This window comes from Apis laboriosa, unplaced genomic scaffold (assembly GCF_014066325.1).
Source record: "Apis laboriosa isolate Shangri-la unplaced genomic scaffold, ASM1406632v1 scaffold15_cov152, whole genome shotgun sequence".
Lineage (NCBI taxonomy): Eukaryota > Metazoa > Arthropoda > Insecta > Hymenoptera > Apidae > Apis > Apis laboriosa.
The window spans coordinates 73956-97425 of NW_025222086.1; the positions used below are offsets into that span (position 1 = coordinate 73956).

The 23470-nt window shown below is 37.9% G+C and overlaps 1 protein-coding gene across 1 annotated transcript in view; it reads right to left on the bottom strand.

Annotated features, from left to right (window-relative positions):
• LOC122710884 (B-cell lymphoma/leukemia 11B) overlaps positions 1-23470 on the bottom strand; it is a 41682-nt gene that overhangs the window by 13016 nt on the left and 5196 nt on the right. Inside the window, exon 2 of the mRNA XM_043929093.1 lies at positions 3861-4313. Coding sequence (XP_043785028.1) covers positions 3861-4313 — 453 coding nt within the window. The remainder of the gene's footprint in view (positions 1-3860; positions 4314-23470) is intronic.

The window sequence follows — 23470 nt, forward strand, 5'->3', positions numbered from 1 at the left end:
TGACAGATAGATCAAATCTGCATCTCACCGGGAACACCGGTGTCAATTTCGACGGATTATCGCCGCTTGTCTCGATTCCTCCTCTTCATCCCCGTGCCATCTTCCACGCTTCTCCCCGTAACGTCACTCTCATCTTTTCGTGTTCTTGTTACCCCGGAGACAGCCCCGTGAAGAGAATTTTTTTCATTATTGATTTAAGGGTTGCTTTATGGATGAAGAAGAAAAGAATTTATATACATTGTGAAAATATTTATACTAGTTTCGACAAAATGATAAAGGCTTTTTCTTACAGTACAATCGAATTGAATCCTGAACAGGAAAATTTCTTGGCTAAAAACATTTTGAGTTTAATGTAACCCTAAAGAAAGTAAGACAAATTATTCCAAAATCTTGAAGATTTAATATCATCAAATCTTTCTTATTTACGTAGAAGTATTAATTACTCATCCTATAAAAACCTTAAAATTTTTTCGCACAAGAGGGAAACAAAAGGAAGTCTTTCCATTGCAAAAAATACCCAACGTCTCACCCGCTTATTCCAATCCAAGAGATCTGATTCCGAAAGGCGCAGATGCTCAAGAGGATACGCCGCTAAAAAGCCGGATGAAAAACAGATAATCAAGAGGATTCCACTTCCGCTTCGACGCATATCGATCGTCTCTGCGATCTACATATCTACCTTACCTGAGGACACAGACAGACAATGAAACCATACTCGTACATGATACGTGCATACAGGAAGCGCGCACATCCAAAGTTCGCGTGCATGTGTCCCAGGGATTCATCACACGTACTATATGCTCGCGTGCGTGCTCGTGCAGCGATGGCTCGTGCGGACCACGTGGCCAAACAATAGGACGATTCTAATTGGGATTTTGAACGTGGCCGGTCGATAACAAAAAAGTGGACAAAAAAGGCGACGAAAGGGGGCTTATCCGGAGAACAAGCCTCGACGTGGACGTGGTGGAATCGAGGGACGACGAGCACCAGCGGATTTTCTCTCGGTTGGCCAGGATGGGGTTAACTCTCTTTCGTGCTACCTAGAAGGGAGAAAGGGGGCTCGGCCGAGTTTCACGGACCGTGATGAAATTTTAAAGAGACACAACGGTGAACTCGCGCCGGATCAACAAGCTGTTACGTAATTATGATCGTTTGCATTAATCAACCGGCACTCGCTGTGGTTTGCTCGCGATGGAGGATCGACGACCCTTCGAGTGTGAAAAATCTTTGAGCGGGGAGGATGAAGTGGAGGAACGAATTAATTCGAGTTGTTGAAAATTCGTTTTGAATTCCATTGCGTTTATATTAAATGATTTGTGAAATGATTTTATTTATGAGACGAATATTTAAGTGGATGTGATGTAAAAATCGAGTGTGAGGATAGTTGAATCGGATTTTAAAATTATTTGACAATTATTTGTACATTGAATGATATCTATTATATCTAACACGTGATAATCAGAGTTATTCAAAATGATCAATTTGATTAATTAGGTTCATAATCATATATTTCATATTAAATTAAAAATTAAGGAAGAAAAATGAATGTAGAAATATCTAAAAATGTATATAAAAAAAGGATCGACGTTCTCTTTCGTTAATAATCATTCTAATAGATCCAAAATCTTTTTCAGCCTTCTATAATTATCGTTTTTAAACGAGACACAATTGATGAAAAGTTTCCTAAGAAACGATCATTTCGAGAGAGCGTGATAATATTAGCAAAAGCGAAAACACGTTAATTGTAAGAAGAAGAAAGGAGGAAACGATTCTTATTGAATACCGATTCCTCTGTTCCATCCTCTCTCTCTCTCTCTCTTTCCTTCCACGATGCAAAACAGTCGGCCGTGGTAATTTGCACAAGTAAGCACCGAGTTAAGAATCTCAAAGGCTGTGCTTTCAATTCATCAGGGGCGTCGGGTCGCATGAATTTCGTTAGAGGTCGTAGCCAAGTTTGAAGTTAATCGGAGTAAACTTGGTGTCGATTCGTATTCACGAGTGGATGTGAAAATAACGGAGATTAAAAATCATCCATTTATCGTATCATCGTCATCGAATTAATTAAATTGCAAAGCTATAATCGCCCTGAATTAATTATTCCAAAAGAAGGAAAAATATATAAGCACACCAAAATTTCATTCCTAATCATTCAACCAACCATACAAGTTCCATCTGTCTGCAAAACATCCCTTTGAAAAAGTATCCCCTGCCTTCACACTTAACACACTTTCCTCACGAGCACTCGAATATTGGAATCAGATCGATCGAAAGTTATGAAAATAAAATTAATTACGACTTTTCATCGTGGACCAAACATCGAAAAACCAGCGTGGACATTCGCACGTTAAACCTTTCGACAATGTGGCGTTCGATAAAAGAGAGAGAGAGAGAGAGAGAGGGATAGGATATGGGGGCAGGTTCACCCCAATCCCCGAGCGGGCTCTTTAAATTCAAAAATCGAATCTACCGCGGTATTGTCCGTGCCCGTTGAACCACGATCGACATCACATGGCAGCCTGTAACTGTACTTTAAAACTACTCCCTTTCTTTCTTTCTCACCCCCTCTCGAATCGGCGAATCTGAAACCAGAATTTTTACCGCGCAGATGACATGCTCCAATGTTCAACGATGAATTGTCGACTCGATTTTTTCCCTTTTAAATCGATACAAATAGTTTTGATGATTTTGAGAATTAAAAAAACTGGAAAGTGATACTCAGAAATTTTGAGGAAATTGAATGTAAATATAAAAATTAATGTCTCTTAATTCGACATCTGGATTATTTTATTCCAGAAATAAAATTTTTCAAGACATATTTATATATATATATATATGGAATCGATATATTTGTGGATATAAAAATAAGTAATGATATTTTGAAAAATTTGAGCGTTAGTCTTTACTCAAAAAATAAGCAATGTTCTTGTTTTATTGTACTATGAGACGGACAAGAGAAACTCCAAGTTATTCGCTCTCTTATTTTCCTGTCGAAAATCCCGTCTCGGAAGCTGTATGGAGTACGAAAGTTGTGGGGAGCATTTGTTGCCGGAACACTCGCGTTTTATTTATAGAGGCTACCTTGACTCGGTAGACCCAACGCAGAACTCAAAGCGAGATATGCGAAAACATCGCAAAGCATCTTTAGCAACATGTGCATTGGCGAGTTGTTCAAGATTCTCTCGATATCGTGAGCCAATGCCAGCTTAACTTTTATTCCAGAAAACATTTCTGATAATTTCGAGTTGTAAAGGCAGATGATGGAAGATGTAAAAATTTAAACATCAATTTAAACAATAAATAAAATTGTCGATATCTTTCTTCACTTTATTAGGATTGAATTTATTTCACAATTATACAAAAAATAAAAGAAGAAAAGAAGATGGAGAGAATTCAGATTTTGATGATCCAAATGGAGAATGAAGCAACTTTGTTATTTCAGACAAATAAACAGGATGTATTATATAAAGTATGGAATTATTGGATTATTTGTTGAAACATCTAGAACGTATAAATTATATTAATATGAAAAAATTACAACAGTAATAGATTTAAAGTTACTTCACTTTCAACAAAATTCAACAACATTACACAAGAATTAACATTTTTCCAATTAAAGGATATTAAAATCGATGAGGAGAGATTCATCCAATTTACGGAGCTTTATTCCAATTACCAAGTTTCAACTGTCCTAATTAAAAATCACTTTCGCAAATCTCGAACATCGAACATCGGGAATTCACACGTTATACTCCTCGCTTGCCAACTTCCTCTTCATCTACGTTTATTCTCAGATTCTGCAGCTACCAATTTGCCACGTAATACGCGCCACAAACAACTATATAATCAAATAACGCACTCACCAGAATTGACCGTGTTGGTGTCCGCGTCGACAGACTCCGTCTTCTGTTTCTTCGGCAGATCCTCCTTGTCTTCGTTCGAGGCTTCCGTCCGCCTCTTAGGCGTCGAGCTCGCGCTTGCCTTCAGCTCGATCGGGCTTCCAGCATCCGGACCGGAGCCCTGAGGCGTCGGAGGGCTCTCCAATCTGCCACCACCCCTCTTGTTAATGGGCGCCGAGATGCTGGGCACCGAGTTCAGCTTCGAGTCTTGGTCGACGGTCTTCAGGGCGAGCGCGTCCTCCGGATCGGAGTCTTCCGGAGCCGCGGTTGCCGGTGGACTGTGGCAACCCTGAAGAGTGATCCGACAGTGGTTCACCTTGTGCTCGATGAACCGAACGATCTCGCCAAGGGGGTAGGACACCCTGCACGCCCCGCATTGGACGGTGTCTGGGGATGTGGTGCCTTGCGAGGTTTCCGCTGGAAAATTCGACAATTCGATTTTCTCTTTAATCTGCTTGTTGCGAGGGATTTAATGAATGGAAGAATATTTTGATCAGTGCATATAATTCACTTTGGTGAATGGAAGTTTATGGAAGAAATGAATTTATGATGGAGATTGAGATTCATTTACTTTGGTGCGTGGAATAGACTCCTTCCAGAGAGTCTCAGAGAGGAATATATTAATATTCTTTGTAGGTTAGTTATTGTCGATATATTTGTATATAGTGATTGAAAATAGGAAATAATATTGATATTACAACGTTATAAGAGGAATTATATATTATTTTTTATAATCGGGTAAAGGAAAATATTATAGATTAGGAAAAGTTTTTAATAATAATATATGATCGAGATTAATATTATAATTGTTTTAATAGAATTCGGTAGAAGTATTAGGTATCAGTTGTGAAAAAGTGAAATTTAAAGTTCACTTTTAAATTTTAATAATGCATTATAGGTTGATTTTAGAAAAATTTTCTCCTAGGGTCTCTTTGCACTAAAAGTGTCCAGTTTTACGCGTCCCGCATAAAGTCCCACACATGTTCCCATGAAACTAAACAGAAAACCCTCTTAAGAATTCGCCCAAAGCTGCAGACACTTTAGATAAAAGGACACTTGAAGTTTCTTTCTCTCGAACCCTGTGTTTTAGACCACCCAAGAAATTTCACTATCTTGCAATATTTTATCGTGTCATTTTAAATTTCCACTTTTTTGAATGAAAACTTTGTTTGTTCCGCTACATTTGCTTTAAAATAGGAAATTTAACCCCTCTGTTAAAGCGTGAAACGAAATTCTGACTCGATTTTAGAATTAAAATCACGAAGGAAGAATTCATCGATTCCTAATAAAAAAATCTGTTCTTTTCGCGCAACTAAATTAATAAATTCTACCAATAATAATTTCCAATTTATCTTCAAAATATTCAATCAAAAACGCAAATATTACAAATGTTTAAAATTCAAAAAAATCATCCTTCCAAATTTCTCCGAAACAATCTAATTCCCTCTAACGTGTATATTTCACTTCTAATTACAACCATAAATTATATCCCCCAAGCGAAAATATGATCCACGTTTCATAATTAAATCGCGTTCACACGATTTTCCAAGCGGGACAAACACGTTTGGGTTTGGGGGTAAATTTGGTTAGCCCGTGGAAGGGGAGGGGGAGGGGGAGAAAACGCGAGCCGCTGATATAGAGATCTAATTTCCTTCTCGAGTCTTATAATTCACGGTGGTTCGAGGGGCTAAGGTCCCGGGGTCAGCCGCAGACGTAACAATTCACTTTTAAGTGTCCTCGAGCAGACCTCCTGGCAGCATTCCTCGCGGCTCTTCCCTATGCCCTCTGCTTATGCCTCGCTCCATTAACATAGAGATTGGCAGGAGTTTCATGCATCGATCTCTCCCTCGACGGAGTCAAGTATCCATACCCATTCGCATAGGGATGGCCTAGCCGCCCGTAAGAATAAGAAAACGTTCTTGCGAACCATCTTGATCTGACCATATTCTTCTTGTCGTTTCCTCCCTCTTCGTTCCCGTTTATTTCATTTCATCGTGAATTACGAAGATTGGAAATGTTGTTGTTCTCGATAGAATGTTTGATTGAGTTTTCCAGTGGATATTTTACGATATTTTTCTGATTCTTTTTTCTTTTCTTTTTCAGGTGCGCGGACACCGTTCGATTCTTTCGGGGCGGAGCTCTCTGGTTGACCACTGGCCAGCGCGCAAACTCGCTACTGATCACCTCGGTGTGTAAAATGAGCGTAACATGGGTGAGCATGTTGCGTTGGTTGCTTGGAAAACATTTGATGATACGTTTGAATTCTTTTTCTAATGTTCTTTGTTTGTCAGATTTTAAAGACATAATCGTGTCTAACTCAAAGATATATAATATACATTTAAAATTATCTCGATGTCCATTTCAATGGACATTTGCTGAAAAAAGCAACAACATATAGAATCCTCAACGAGGAATAATATTTAATAAAAAGAAAAGAAGGGAAACTACAGGAAAAGACACACCACACACTTGAACAAATTATCTCAATTCCAACGACCATTTCAAAAAAGTATCAAAAAACAGAAATACGCCGGATTCAGAAAAAGAAATATCGCTTCGAAAGAAAAGCTACAAGAACAACGAAAAAAAAGAGAGAAAAAAAAGAAAAAAATTCTCGAAGGCAACAGAAGAATTAATCCAAAGATACTCTATATAGGAACAATTATCTCGATCCCAAACCTTCAACGGTGGACAAACTCAAAGAGCAAGAGGCACGACAAGGGAGACTCTCGAAAGAAACACCACGAGGAAGGCGAGGAGGAGAGAAGGCTCGGGAGAAGAGACAGGAGAGCAAGGAAGACAGAGAGAGAGAGAGAGAGAAGGAGAACGGGGCCTGAATGGACTCTGGGTCCGTTATTCGCCTACGATTGAAAAGCGCTCGGTTAGAAACAAGAGACGCGCGACCGGTCGTTAACGACAATAGGCTTTTGTTTTTTCGGGGGCAGATGTTGGACCAAAAACTCGGTGGCGACGGGTAACCCCCGGTTACGAGGAAGAGACACAGGGCTGCGCAATACCCAACCCCTCTGGCGTTTCTGCCTTGGACCATCGAGGAGGACCTCGCGAAGGAGGACCTCTGCCCGACACGTGTCCGCTTCGCCACTCTCTTTGGTGGATCTTCCTCGTGCGCGCACGCGCTTGTAACCTGTCCGCAAAACCGGTCTGAACGAGAGATACGTACGTACGAGAGTGACGTACTCTGTCGTCGGCTGTTTATTCATTTAGAGGCGTCTCGCGAGTGGAACGTGCCGGGAGGAATTGCACGAGCGAGTGAAATTGTGCGCGAGATCTCGAAGGGGGTTTCTCGTGGGGGTTTCAAGAATCGAGATGGGGAAAGTTTAATAGGTTTTTTTCAAGAATTCATGGCGGTTTTTTTTTTTTTTGATAGCCATTTTTCTTAATCGAATGAGAGAAGTATGGAGAAAATATTTTTGACGATTTTTGACGCTCTATGAATGTGAAAAGGAAGATTATGGATCTCTGTATGGATCGATTAAATTATTTCTATAGGAATGCGAAGTTACGTAATGCATCTATATTTAGGTTTTTTTTTTTTTTTTTTGAGAATGTGAGGATCGATATTTGATAACGTGGAATCAACTTTGAAGATAGATGGACGTCGAAAGTGGTTTCTTTTTCTGTAAAGAAGAAGAGTTTAAATTGATTTAACGAATTGTTTGATAAAAATACGAATGTTTCGCTGATCCTTAGTGGAATTCATTTAAATGAATAACGCTAATATAAATATAAACGATAAAAGTAATGCAAATATTGAATTAACTTTGTTTGCTTCATTTAATAAGAATCTCGGTCGAGTAAATCTTCACGTTACATAGAATTTATTTAAAATATTGTTTTCTACGTTTCATCTCTCTCATATCATAAGGATTATGATGAAATTTTCGTAATATTGTACATGCTTCCGTATAAAATTATCGCGATTGTTTGATCAACGAATGACGTTGATCTTAATCTTTCTTCGATATTTTATTTATTACCATGAAGAGATAAAATATTATGAAGATACTTGATCACAGATTACAGTAAATAGAAGAATAACAGAAGAATAACATTATTAAAATTGGCCTCCATCCTTTTTTAATATACCATTTAATAGTTAATCATTTGTAAATAATTTCTTGCAGAAGAGAATGAAATTCTTACGAAACAAAAATTCCTAATAACCATACGAACAAATAATGCATCTAATACATAAAAACAACAACAACAACAACAAAAACAAAATCTCAAAAGTTATTCCATGCTCTGGATGAAGAAAATTTCCTCGTTTTGATTCCTGCCGATTACCGATCCGATGTAAACACTGGAAGAAAAAGGAAGCGTGCTGGCCACGAGAATAGAAGTATCATCGTGCACAAGGATGCTGCGAATAACCGGGAAAAGATAACATAAAAACACAATATTGCCCAGCGAATGTAAGTTGGATTGCTTACAAATTGGCCCATACATCCGTAATGCCTCGATCACTGTACCGTGTGGCTCCCTTATTGCGAGTGACTTCGTAATTTCCATCCACGAGTGGGGGGGGCAGATGCGTATGGGAATCGCTGCAGGAAACGTTCTGGGCTTATTAGTCCTTCACATTAATTTTCTTTCGTTCGAGATAGATGAAACGCTCCGAGGGAATCTATCGAGTCTATGCGTCGATTACTCACGACGATCCCCGATATTAAATTCTGAATCGTCCCGTTCGAATAACTCTTATTCCTCTAAGAAGTTGTTTGTTCCAGTCAAATCTTTAATTCTCGTTCCTTGATAATTAGATTTTCAGTCGTTGATACGTACGATCGATTTAAAACTTTCATCTTCATCCTCGCGATTTATACGTTGTAATTCAATCTTTAATCTTGGATTTTAATTTTAATTTTCATTTACTTTTACTATTGTTCTTTTTTTCTAAATTATACGATTCCGTATAACACATATTTCATTCCACTTTTGTATTCCTGCCAAATATACGATTCCAAAAATTGAATTTCAAAAATTCGAATTATCAGGTTTATATATACTCTCCCATTTCTCCCAGCCTATCTTCCCTAATTTCATTTTATTTTCTAATTTTTTTCTCGATCGCAATTCCTCATCACCGACGAACACGAACACGATTCGAAACACGATCGACTTTTCTCCGACCACGTTTCCCACCATGCGATACAAACGACGCGACACAACACACACGAAGGTGGAGGGCGTACACGCGAGGATATCCCGAGGCGGTTTCCTTGTTAGGACATCCGTGCTGTCAAAACGTCCACAGGACACATCGAAGCAATTGAATTACGATCATCCCCAGGGCGAGCTCCGACCGTAACCAATAATTCCATTATCCATTAGTATTGGGTCGCGGCAATTTCCTTCCACGACCGAGGTAACGGACGCGCGTACGTGTGCCGGTTGGATCCATCGGGAAACGCGGGATACACAGGCGGATCAGGGAACCGATGGATCTTTGGCACACGTCTCCTCGAATATCGAGACACGCACGAGATCTGTGCTGGATATCGATAATGGAACCGCAAGTCTCGATGAAATCGACATCGTGGAGCAAGAAACGTCTCGTTCTTGAGATTCGACGACGTTGGTTAGTCTTGAAAATCTCGATTTGCATCGAGTATATATCGGTTGTTTAGCAAGCGAATCGAGAGGGGTGTAACTCGTTGAGGTTATTTATTCGTTTATTGGTGTGTATTAATTTTTCTTTTTTGGTAGAGTTGTTGGTGCATAAACGAGTGGCAAGTTTTTAAATTCAGTTAATTGAGTTAATCATTTATTTTTTGATTGTAAGAATTTTTATGTATATGTTTATAGAATGAATTTAATTAGTATTCAAAAAATCATCGAAAGATTTAGGATCTTTTTGTTGTTATTTTAGTATGCCATATAATCATTTAGAAATATGTAGATTTAGATATATATTTAATTCTTGCAATTACGGAAATAATCTTGCTAATTATAGAATCTTCTATAGAAGATCTCCATAGAAGTTATTAAAAAAAGTACATCTTTTAAATTATTCGATGAAGATACTTCAATCCCTTCCAACGAACTCTATTTAATTATTCAAAATAAAATAACCATCTATACAATTAAATTTTCATCACCATTTTCAATCCCTTTAATAAACAATCTCCATCAAAATATTTTTAAACGATTCAAAACAAGTCTGAAGACACGATGGATATTCTTCGAACAAGTTTCTTTTTAAAAAGAAGCCAAATAATTTCTTCTCGTCAGTTATGGTTGTTTACCTTTGTGCGCCATTACGCGTCCCTCCATGGCGACATTTTCCACGGTGTGGAATACCTCTTCGCGAACCATCATCCACTTAACTGATAGCACATATATGCACACGATCGCGATTCTCAAATCGGCGGCGCATAGCCGATCCTTCTTCCTCCCATCGATTAATTAATTAACCAACGTACGAATCGCGATCAAGGTGGAGGAAGATCTAGTTTCTCGCATGCTCGGATGCTGACTGGTGTATCAGACCGCGCCTAGGGCCTACCAAGGGCCCCGAGGACAGGATATCAAAAGAATAGAAAGGACCTACCAACATGTCCTTCGGTGGAGGGGATAATTTTTATACGAAATCCCCACTTTTCCCCTCTCTGTCGCTCTATCTCTCCCTTTTTCCTTTCACCTCACCAGGAAACCCCTTCGTCCTTTCGACTTTCTTCCATCGGTGAAGAGTTTTTAACCCCTGGACCCTGGCCCAGGGGTCGAAAACTACCCCACAAAGGAGATAAAATGGCGCGGCTATATCGTTTTTTTTTTCCCTTCCCTATATCCAAGACCCTTTCCTCTGCGTGGACCAGATGATGAAGAAAAAAAAGGAAAAAAAAAGGAGAAAAAATCGGACCCGTTTGCTGATCATGCGCGTCGAAGAAATCTCGTTTTGTGAGGCCTCGACCCGCCTATTTTTATGGAAGAAAGCTTTTCTTCTCTATATCTCGCCCCGATGATCATTTTCCCTTTCAAGATTTTTCTTCGGGACACTCGAAATCGGATGGAAACGGGAGAGAACATAACGGCCACTTGTTTTCGAATAGAATCGGGGTCATAGGTGTAGCGACGGGTCTACGGAGCAGAGGAAGTGGGAGGAATTTGGTACGATGCTCGTGTTTCTTAGAATGATGAAAAATATAAATTCGAAGGAAATCTATTTTTTGACGGCTTATAATTATTTTTATTCCGGTTTGAACACGGGCGAGACAATGGATGGATAAATATTCTTATATTTGTAGCTATCAATCGATATATGAAAAAAAATATTTCGCAACACACTTATATTTATCCTGATATGACAAATATATAATTTAATTTACCTATAGAATGTTCATCACGGAGTTATTCTGCGAATAACGGATAATAATCAGTGTTGCCCCGTTACAAAATGCTGAAACGAAACTTTGAGATCGTATCAAATAGAATAATCATAATTAGTATATCCAACTTATTTACAAAATTTATTTAATTTCACCACCAGTTGTACCAGTTGAAAATTTCCTAATAAACGTTTCAATTTTGCAAAAAACACCAATAATACAAGAAAAATATCCCAAGTTGAAAACCGACGGACGAAAAAGAATGCGAAACGTTCTTGAAACGTTCGATCTCGGTCCACCCACGCTCGTTCTCCCTACCATCAGCGTAACCGCATTGTCCTCACCAACCACGCTATCTAATCTCTACTTGATCTGCTCGAAAGCTCGAACCAAGTCCTCCGGAAACGCGGCGTTTCTCACGTGTCACGGAACCGCTTTTCCCTCTGACCGACGATCAGATATACCTTCGCGACCAGGAGGAGAAGGAGGAGGAGGAGGAGGAGGAGGAAGCCTCTTCTAACTCTTCCCATGCCTATGCGGAATGAATCGCGGAAAGCAAGGTGGACCGACCAAGGACAGCCAGTGGTGAGAGGTGGAGAGAGAGACAGAGATGAAGCAATTTCGAATGGAATCGTGAAAACGGATTGGCCAGTTTGGGAAACGGCCCAAGAATTCACAGAAGACAGAGAGCAGAAAGCTGGCTAGAAAACTTGGCTCTCTATCCGTGTTCCGCGGTCGGCCACCCGGTTATGAGAAATATGAAATCTGGTTCTCACGGGTTGTGAATGGGTACACCGTGTGTGTGTGTGTTTATATATATATATATCTCGTTCTCCGGCCCGGTTTCCCACTCGGGTTTATATCCTTCTCTGTATCGTCGCTCCACATGCGTATCGTGGGAGGATCTCGGGGGTCCTTTGTCCGTGCGTGCAGCAGGACATTGTCCATTGAGAAACGGGCAAACAGGTCCTAGAGGAGCTGACCTGTACCCTTTTCAGTCGTACCCTCCTTCTTTTCATGGAAAAACCCCTTTCCTCGTTTTTTCGTCAAAATAAATCATGTGGGTACAGTTAGACGCGGCCCAGCTGGCAAACTCCTTCGACATATATACCGGACACGTAGGAATACGAGCTTCTGTCTCTTCTTCCCCTGACGGGATCTCTCCGTGAATATATTCACGCCTTTTCACTAACTTTTCACCTTCTCCACTGCGAGAAACGATGCTTTTCCACTTTGGTTTTCCTCGACCGTGGAGCAATTACACTGTACTTTTCGGATATCAAAGGGAAAAGCTCGATAGGCAAGAAGGAATAACTTTGTGCAAACGTTCGCGATCGTTACCACCCTTTTGTACGATATTTTTACGATAATGGAAAGAAATAGAAAAAAGAATCGTTATCCTAGGAAAAATGGGGAACGTTGCAAACGTTGAGAGGAGGAGGAGGAGGGTGGTACGATTGTCAGCTCTTTTCGTAACGAGGAATTTCGGTGTGGACCATCGGGTGGAAATAAAACGGTGAGAAACGAGGAGATCGCGACGAGATACACTGGCGTAGAGGTAGAACCTTTTGTATTGTCCGGTATCGCGACTGATTTCCATCGTCCCTTTCTTTCGCGCCGTGCTTCTCGTTCCTTCGTCTCGAATGTGTTTCCAACGATGGCCTCTCCCTCCCTCTCTCTCTCTCTCGACGTTGCAGAGGGCAGCACCGGTTAATTAGAAAGTTGTGCGGCAAAGAAAGGAAAGAGGAGGGTGCACGCGGTGGGTTCGTCGTTACATTATTCAAAACGTCCCTCCCGTGAAACTCGGCGGGCGTGCCGCAAAACATCCGAATGCAAACTTTTGACAACGCGCGAACGCGCCAAGTGCCGAAGCATGTCACGCGAAATAATTAACGATCGCGCGAGGCGAATTTTCTCGAGCGAGAATTAACCGGCGAGTCGAGGCAGCCTGGCAGTATGGATATGGTTTTGGATATGGTTTGGTCGAGGGAAACGTACGTGGACCACGTTTGCCTTGTTTCGAACCGAATTCGAACCGGAGTTTCCGAAAATTTTACAGAGGATACACTCGTGATACGTGCGTGTGTATGTATAAGGTGTAATTGTTTAACGTGGAAACATTGGAATTGGAGAACTCCGCGAGAGAGATAACTGTGGTATAGATCATTCCTGGTCAAATTGTTTTTTGCGATCGATAGATTTAGTTGAGCTTGCGCAGAGAGAATTCTAATGCATGTAATTTTTATTATAAGAGTCAGTAAGTTTTTATTTGTGCGTCGTAACGGTTGATTTTCATTAATTCGATAGGAAAATGTTTTAATTATAATTTGTAATAGATATATGGTATTATGTAATAGATATATGGTAATTATAATTATTATCAAGAGGATACATCATAAGCTTGGAATGATCTTATATTCGGAAGTTATATTCTGTATTCGATAAAAATTCAAAGAATTTATGTTATAGAGGAAGTTAAGATTTTATTAAATTGAATATAAAATAAAGAATTCTGACAATCATGAATCAAGCTTATGATACAATAATCATTGCTGTTACACGAAGTACATCATACATCATATTTTAAATAAAAGGTAAAGTTTGGAACAAGGAAAGGCACTCAGCATATTTCTTGACCGGCAAAGTGAAAATTATGAATATTCATGGGCCTAAGAAAGATGATATTAAATCTTTCTCAAGATTTTCGTATAAAAAAAATATTATTATTAACGAATATTAGAACAATTTAATGCGAATAATAAAATTAATCGAAGAGATTACATTATTTTAAAAATCTTTAAATTATTCTCAACGAGTTACATCGTGGAAGAATTGTATTCGATTAAATCATGAAATTGAAGAAGAATCATCGAGAAACTACGATCTCTGATCATTGGAATATCTCAAAGAGCAATCAGTCTACGTCCCATCTGTATCAAGAACAGGCTTCCAATCACGACGAGTTGAAGATTGAAAAAAAAAAAAACCTGACCCCCGGATTCCTTTTTTTTCCCTCCTCACCTGGTCCGCTCTCTAGCCCCCCCGCGGATCGGCCACGCAATTGGTCCAGCCCAACGGCGCTCCATGAATTATCTCGAACCCGATCCCACTCTACCGGTTCGAACAGAGGCCCTGATTTTTTCGCGAGAAAAAAACCATCCTGCTGGGCAATTTTGTCGTGGCCGGCCAATTGGAAAGCGGCACGCGAAAACGGGCACGCCACTGGTCGATACAGGAGCCGACCATCGAGAGCCGGTTCCACGTCTTCTTATTCGACTTCCGGATAGACCGATTCAATGGCCGGACATGACTTCGAATCGCTCCTTCTTTCGCTCGTGTTGTCCCATTGTCGAGAAGGATTTCTCTGTCGCCGTGTTTTTTCTTTTGGGAACGAATTGGGATCTCATGTGAGCGCGAAAAGTATGCTACTGTGCATATCGGTTTATGATAACGATAATGATATTTAATGATAAAGGAAAGAATGTTTATTGTCCTCTCGTCTGGAGTTAATAGATCGATATTTAAAATCATCGTATATTAGAATTGATGTGGATCGACCAAATATCCTGCTAGTTAACGAAAACCGCGTCTCGAATCGTTATTTCCTTTTCCCGTGTCCGCTTGACGAAGGACAGGAAGTCGAGAGGTGAGATTTACGTAAGCGGATGGACGATTGTTCGGCTAAGACACGTTTTTGTTAATGCGTTGAATGGATACGTTTAAGTGTTTTAACATGGCCTACTTTCGAAGAATAGAGAAAGAAGAAGAAGAAAAAAATCTGGAGATTCGTATGACAAAATTTAGAAAAAAGGAAATATATATATATATATATATATTTATAAATTAACGAACAATTTCAATCATATCTACTTTATTATAAAATATATAATTCTTAAATTATATTTAATTGAAAAGAAGATTGATATGTCTACGTGTATCTACCCATAATGGCGAATATTTATAATCCTCGTTGTTAAGAATAAACGCTTAAAAAGAGAACCATTATTTTCCAGAGCAAGACACAATTGTCTTTATTAACCACTCGATACGAAGAGCCGAAACGTATATCTATCTCGATATTCAATAATCACATTGAATCTTTCGCGTGCATTGATGTTCTACGATGTTCCAAAACCTCCCTTAAATAGAACTTACAAAAGCGTGTTTCTAAATCAATATTTATAAGAATAGATTTATGAGAATAGAATGGATATAACGCGTGGAAGAACAATAAAGTTATTTCCAAACCATCTTCCAAAACAACTTCCCCTAATGCTAGAAACGATATCCACTCTGTCTCAATAAACACTTCAACAAACATTTATGAAATCACCATTGATCAAATCATTGATCATTCTTCTGTTTCTAAAATTAATCAACCTAATCAAAATTAATCGTTGTTAAATCTTAATCACATTAAAGATATTGGATGCAAATCTGCACAAATTATCACAAATACGAAAACACGAAGACTTATGAATCGTGATAAATGGCAAATCGCACAGACGTAATTTGTCTCATCTATATTACGTCTCGCACAGTTCTGCACTCGTCTATTTAATCACACGCTGTCAAGTGGCTATGTTCGGGTTGTCCAACTTCCCAAACGAGTAACCGTCTCGCTGCGTTCCAAGCTTGTGACGACTCGAGTCATAACCGGTGGAAAATCTAAAAACGTGACTCCACCCTGTTCCCCTGAACTTGGCGCTCCTATTTATAAATGGGTCTAACCGGCGTGTGTACGCGCCACGTGGTTTACATACGTGCGCGTTCTCCTGGAATATTGAACTATAACGGGTGATCGACACGGAGAAAATGAAGAGATCGACACGCGAAAATGGATGGACTTAATGTAATGTTTTTTAATTGGACGTGAAATTGATTCTTGGAACGAAAATTTGGCTACTGAAAAATCGTCTGACTTTTAAAGTGTCTGCTCGACGTCAACAATTAGGTCTTCGTAGGAAAAATGAAAGTATTTTTAATGATCCATAATCCAAAATTATTAAGTACTGTCTTATATAACTCATTTCAAATCGATCCATCTAGCTCTTAAAGATGGAATGCTATTGGATCAGATGAGAAGAGGATACTATTTGTGATACTATTGGATCACTATTTGTAAATAAAAAAAACATGTGAGCTAAAAGCATGTTAGTTTTGACACAATAAAACTACATAAATAGGTTTTTACAATTATAAAAATAACATTCCAATAATCCAAGTATTTTCACATATTTTTGAACGTTTATATACATTTCCATGGCTACATTTATACAATATTTTTACCATACAAAATTGTTTAAAAATACCACGAGCATTCACGCCTGTTAAACAATTCAAGAATCAATTCAAGAATCAAGACAAGTAAAACGGAAATATCAAGCGGTATGTCAAGTCCATTTATTTAAATCACAAGAGATATATCTTCACAACTTTCTTTTATTATACCCGTTCAAAACTTCAAGATAATGAACAGCAGCATGATTATTGACTATCAGATCTAACAGATAATCGCTCAGAGAAAATTCCTCGAGGAAAGTGGTTCCATCTGACTCTTTCTCGACTCTCCTCTTTAACAAGAGGCAACATCCATCCAGTGCACACTTTCTAAACAAGCAAATAATTATCCAGAGGATCTGTATGATCGACCGTCCACACCACACTCGTCGTCTCCTCTCCCATAAGGTCAAGCGCACAAAAAAAAAAGGGCCAGGCTACTTGACCTTCAACACTGATCGACGTACAGGATCAAGTTGACAGAGAAGGGTGAGTTTCGATCGTGAGGAGACAGGTTGTGACCCTTGTTGCACTCTGACAATCGAGGTGACATCGTCCAGGATGGTCCACGAGGGGTGGAAACGCACCTTGCCAGGGAGGCAAGGCGCTTCGAAGTGACCCTTGGTCAGGTAGACGTCCCCTCTTTCTTCGACAAGTGAACCAGCCGACAAAGAGCATAATAATGCGAGCAGATTATCGAAGGGTGTTCGCACCTTGGGAGGAGGGACTCGGACAATGCCGGACAATGGAACCAGGAAACCGACACTGCAAACAACATAAATTTTCCTATGGCACCTCGCCATTATTATTCCGTACTCGGACAACTTTGAATTCGTGGGTCAGATGGTCTTATTCTTTCCGGATTCTTCTTTTTTTTCCCCCCCTCTTTTTCTTTTTTTACTGGTGGCGAGGGACAAATAATAAGGTGATTTCTTCGAGAAAGCAGACAGATATTTTGAAAAAGCCTATTTCGAAGTGCTTGTAAGTCCATTATTGGACGAAAGTCGAGCTGTGTGTACCTCGGTACCCTTTATTCGGACCCTCTCTTATTTCTGTTGTGATTTCTTGTTGAGAGACGTACGTTTTCTGAAAGGGAATTGGGGAGATTATTTAAGATGGTGTGTTCGATTAATGGAAAGATAATTAGTATATTTTGAAATGAATAAATATATTTGTATCGATAATGATATTTACTATTTTCGAAAGCATTCCATCCCGTAAGAAAAATTTAAAAGAAACAAGAGAGAGAGAGAGAGAGAGAGAGAGAGAGAGAGAGAGAGAGAGAGAAAGAAAAGGGACGAAGAAGAAAATTAAAAATTGAGCAATAAATTATTATTAATTTAAACGTACTTTAAATCATCGAAATTAACGCAAGAAAAGGAAAGAATCAACTCAAACCTCGCAATCTATATTATCAATCTCTTGTGCTATCATTAATCCCTTCTTTCTCAAATATCTATTCTGAAAAATCGATCGATAATCCATCCACGATTCGAAAGGCGAGAACTCGAGGCGATCTGTACTACACGATTTCGCGGTCTTAACCCCGTTTTGAGGGATTCACTGTCGGGGAGGCCAATAACCCAGGTCGTCGAGCTTCGCGAACGAACCCGACGACATCGTATTTCAGCTGAAATTGCCGAACGGCAGATTGGACGGACGATATACAGCCACGTTTGGGAAAGATAGCGAGAATCTCGATATCGACTTCGTCTGTTGATAGGGGGAAGAAGAATTTAAGGAAACCCTCCTGGATGGCTAATTAATTTCTACTCCTTCGAATGGCCGTTTTTTTTCTCGTAATGGATTTAATTACCCTTCGAACTGGATTTACAAGAGAAATTAAAAATATGTTGGCCTTAAAAATATGGACACGTATATCAAGATCATTGAAATTGGTGGAATAATTAACTCTTCGTAGACAAGTGATTCATGGAAAGATTCATTTTTCACGGACAATTGGATTGAAATTGGAATGTCTATTGGAAAATCTCTATTTCAATATGGAATTGTTCGAAATATTCTAAACAATTAAAAATAAAAATCTTTTCAAAAGGATTTGGAAATCAAGTTTCGAGAACTAAAGGATAGATAGATTTTAAAGATGTTTAATTCTAAAGATGAAATTTACAAATATTAAAATATATTTTTTAAGGGGATCAAAATGCTTTTGAACCATCAGCTGATGCGAGATACAAAAAGTTGGTGAATAATTACGTAATAATACTGTCCACCATTTTTATTTTTCTTTAATAAACGGTGCGATTTTGATATTAAATATGTCCAGAAATAATGAAAAGTATAATGAAACAATAATATTTCAAATTATCTTATCAGTCCTATTTTATTTTATATAAGATATCAAAATCTGAATGTTTTTGATTTTTATATGAATTTTATATCATTATTTATGGATGTCATTTTTGATCTTATTGGAAAATTGAATATTTCCTTACAATTTAGCAGATTTATATCGCAATTAATATCTGTATCGTTCGTTTTTATTAATTTTTGTTCATTATTTCTTCCATAATCCATATAAAAAGTAATGTTTTAAATATTTTATCGAATTTACATATATAAAACACAATACGTATTGAAAGAGTTCAGCATTCGTAGTTTAAATTTGGATGATAAGATTCGCAGCAATGTTGCATCAAAAGGATTTCAAATTTTTAATAATTTATTCGTTATTTCAATAAATTAAAATATTTTCGCTTTTCTTATTAAGCATATGCAAAATTTCTTGTATATTTTCATTATTAATAATTTATAAAAATAAAATAAAATAAAATGCTTTTTAAAATCCAAAAGAAATTTCGCATTATGTTGTAGATATAAAACTATTGAATTTATTAAGTTAATGCTTTCAATATAAAATGATGCAAAAATTGATGCGAGTCTTCTTACAACACGATATTCTTAAGACACGATTTCTGTAATAAATTTAAAAAATTTTAAATATCTTCGTGTAACACAAATATTTTCATCACACTGTTTTTTCAGACACATTTCTTTAATTTGTATTGATTCCACATTTTGCTTCTTTTCTCGATGCAACACAGAACAGAAGTTAAACGCGTATATGAACGATCGACTTGCATTATCAATGCAAAATCGAAATGACACGATCGTTGCACGGCTCATTTGCATCGTACCAAAAGGTACGCAACCGTCCCGTACTCGATTCCATTTCTCGACTATCTTCCACTCGAAGAACCAAGTTAACAGTTAACCAAACCGTACTCCCCTCGATGATTACCCTAGGATTAAAACTTTCCATGTAGTACAGAGCTCATTGACAGCGAGCATCTTCGCCATCCAGTAGCGGACGTCAATGCGACATCCGACAGTAGCGACAGGTGGCGCCATCTATTCCACCCGCGTCCCTCTCATCGATTCCTCCATAAACATTCTATTATTTCCACGTTCCACCAATTAAAATCTAACTAAAAATCCCTTTAATTCATCCAATACTAATTTATCAAAATTAAAATTATTGAAATGTGGATGGAAATAATTTTACAAACATTATTATTGCGAATGCAGTGGTTAAATCGAATAAATAGTAATAGAATTTATTAAACGTCAATTTAAAGTTTAAATGAAAATATGATATCTTTTTATTCATAGATGATTCGTATTTTCAACGTGATATCATGATATCATTTTTATATTAAATTTATTTAATAGACTCTATTCCAAAACATCTGAAAATTCCTCCTTTTAAATTCAAACCATTTTTTAATTAAATAATAACATAACAGATCTGAGTTGCTGTATAACTTTTCATAAATATAATTCATAAAACATTAAAATACATAAAATTAAGAAAATCAACCGTTATCAATCAAGCAGTTTAGAAATCAAATGATTCAATTTACTCTAAAGTGTCACGTTGCCAATAGTAAGAAAGAAATGTTAATTTATTCCGTTAAATCACAAGATGTAGAAACTCGATTCGACTAAATTTCCTCCTCTCCATCTCCAAACATATCCCCTCTCGAATCTTTAAAACCGTCGCGAGAACTTCCCCGAGTCACGAATAACTCTCCTCTCTCCTCCGCAGATATCACGATGCCGCGGCACAACTTTTCCTCACGGTCCATAAAAGATATCGCCATTAGCGGGACTCGTGTTACACAGACTTTTTGCGTAGCTCGCGTGCTTCTGGGATCAAAAGTCGCCCTCCGCGCGTTCCCTTGGCGCGCAGTTCGCGAGAGAAGACTTCTTACCTGGCCACGTGCGAGCAGATACCATTCCTAAACGACCGTATAGAATCACGAGAGAAAGAAAAAGAGACAGAGAGACAGAGAGAGAATGAGGATCCAGAAGAACCAGTCGAGAGGAGGTAGCAAGGAGGGAAAGGGTTCGGCCACGCGCCGAAAGGTTAATCTGAGAAATCAAATCAAAGTAGTTTTTTTGCCCAGCTCGAGGCGGCTGCTGGAACTTGGTCGGGAGGAGAGACAGAGAGAAAGAGAGAGAGAGAGAGAGAGAGAGAGGAGTAGATTAGAGGAGGGAGAAGGACGACGAAGGAGGAGGAAGGTAGGAGGTGGAAGGAGAAGGGCTTCCGACGGGCCGCATCAAAGACAATATTTAACGCGCACGGTATAGAAAACGCGCATATGCCGTGCACGTGCCGACAGGGGCGCGTAAAACTCACTTTGTTTGCTAAATAACATCCTCGAGAGAGTGCTTCGGGCCCGATATCGAGCTCGAGCGAGGCGGCGAGCATCGCAGGACGAGGAGGTGTCCTGCTATGCGGGCGTAATTGCGTCAATTAACGAGTCACGCTTTCGAGCCGGTGATAAAATTGCTTTCGCCCGAGAGAAACGGTTGCGACTCGTCGTGCCCTACGAGCAACTTTTACCCAGAGCTCGCCAGTACCTTCGTGATTACGATGACGTGGTGGTTTGTGACGTACGGTAGCATCGATTTTCGTTATGTTAATCTTACGATTGAAATTCACACGAATTGTTAATTTTATGGGTGTTGAGAGTAATTTGATTTATTTTATCAGGATCTGAGGTAGCAGAATTTCAAGGCAACGTTTTTTTTTTTTTTAAATTGTAAGATTTAATGGATAGTGATCTTAAAAGGTTTGAGATAGGTGTAGATAGATTTTTTAAGAAATGTTTTAGATTTTTGGAAATAATGTTATGAATAATTTTAACTTTATTTACTTTGGTAGATATTTTAATTAAAAAGATTTTTATAGGATTTTTTGGAATTTAAGCAGTGAACGTTTCTAGTCGGTAATATCTTATTTCTAATCAGTATATTTTCAAAGAAAATTTCATTTTTAGATTAATTAGATAGCAAAAAATATTTTGACGTTTATTTTAGATAGAGATTTTTCTAAGATAATAGAATTTCAAGATGACGTTCCCATTAATCTTTCGATTAAGGAACAGGAAATAATTCTTCGATAAATAGAGAATTATTTTTAATTTTTTCGTTTCATGAAATATGAAATATTCGTTTCCTCTCGAATTAAAGAAACTATAGCAATGTTAAATTATAAATTTATTAATTTATTTTTAATCAAACATATAAATATATTATAATTAACTTCGTTTATTCCGATAAAAGATAAAAGATAATATTTGCACGATATCATAATAACACGATATGTTTAGAGCGAGAAAGCTAGAGAGAGATTTACTGTTTCCATCTAAGAACGCCATATTCATTAAGCGTTTACGTGCCAGTAGTACCTCGTTATTGTTTATGTAGGTTTGTTAACAAGCATAACTTGCGTTTTAAGCATATACAGAATTATTGAATATATTTGTACATATTGTAATTTGAGTGGGAGGATTAATTGCAATAATCTTGATTTTCACTTATTTAAATTTTATCAATATTAAATGAACAACTTATACAATCCATAATTAGTCCAAATAATATCCTCTTGTTTCGAATGCAAAAGTAATTTAAAAAAGTAGGTTTATCCATCCAATAAAACGCAATATTTATTTAAAGTAAAAATCAATTTATTGTCAATACTTTTTTGAATATTTGGAATATTGTCTTATGTATATCAATACGTGGATATCTTAAGATGATATTGGCTTGTTAAGAATCATAATGGTGTAAATTACACACACAACATTTTGAGGTATTCATTATCGAAGGCTGATGATACGAGGAACAGCTTTCTTTTATATTCTCTGATTTGAGTATTGATATTGGCTCTAAATTTCAAATTGTTATAAACATATTTTTCGCACTAACTTGGATCAACTTTATATCCATGATTTTTTTTTTTTTTTTTTTTTACTGTTCTTCTGAAAAAATATTCCGAGATATTTATTACATTAGAAACTTTTACTTCGATTTATAAAATCGTATGTCCAATCGAAATATTTGAAAACTTTATCGATAAAAATAAAAATTCTTTCGAAGGGATTTTCATTTCACAAAATGAAATTCTGCTCCAAAAATAAACGATTCCTATTGCAGCGTAATTCCATTTTCTTCGATCGAATAAAATAAAAAGAATTCGTGTCCTTGCAAAGTATATTTTCACGAACCATAATCCTCGAGAGAGTGAGAAATTAATTTTATATACACACATAACGAAACGAGCAATATTTTCAACATTTCTCTTTCATTTCTTTTTTATCGTCTCTACCTGCACGCATAAACGATACGAGTCCACAGGGAAGTGATAATTTATTAGCAATGCTGGCGATTCGTTGGTTGAGCGAATTTTCCTTTGGTTGTCGCTGATATTTCGTCTCGATCTTACTGTGTCTCGTGTATTCGAACAACAGCTGCCTCTGCTCCTCGGAACACAAGCGTCACAGCACCCGTACAACGCTCGATATACGATTCGTATCTTAATTGGGAATTTGCTTATTCCGATAACGGGTCGCGCGCAACATTCACGCTTTAATCGTCGATCGCCAACGTGTCAAGAAATTTGCTCGAGGAGAGAGG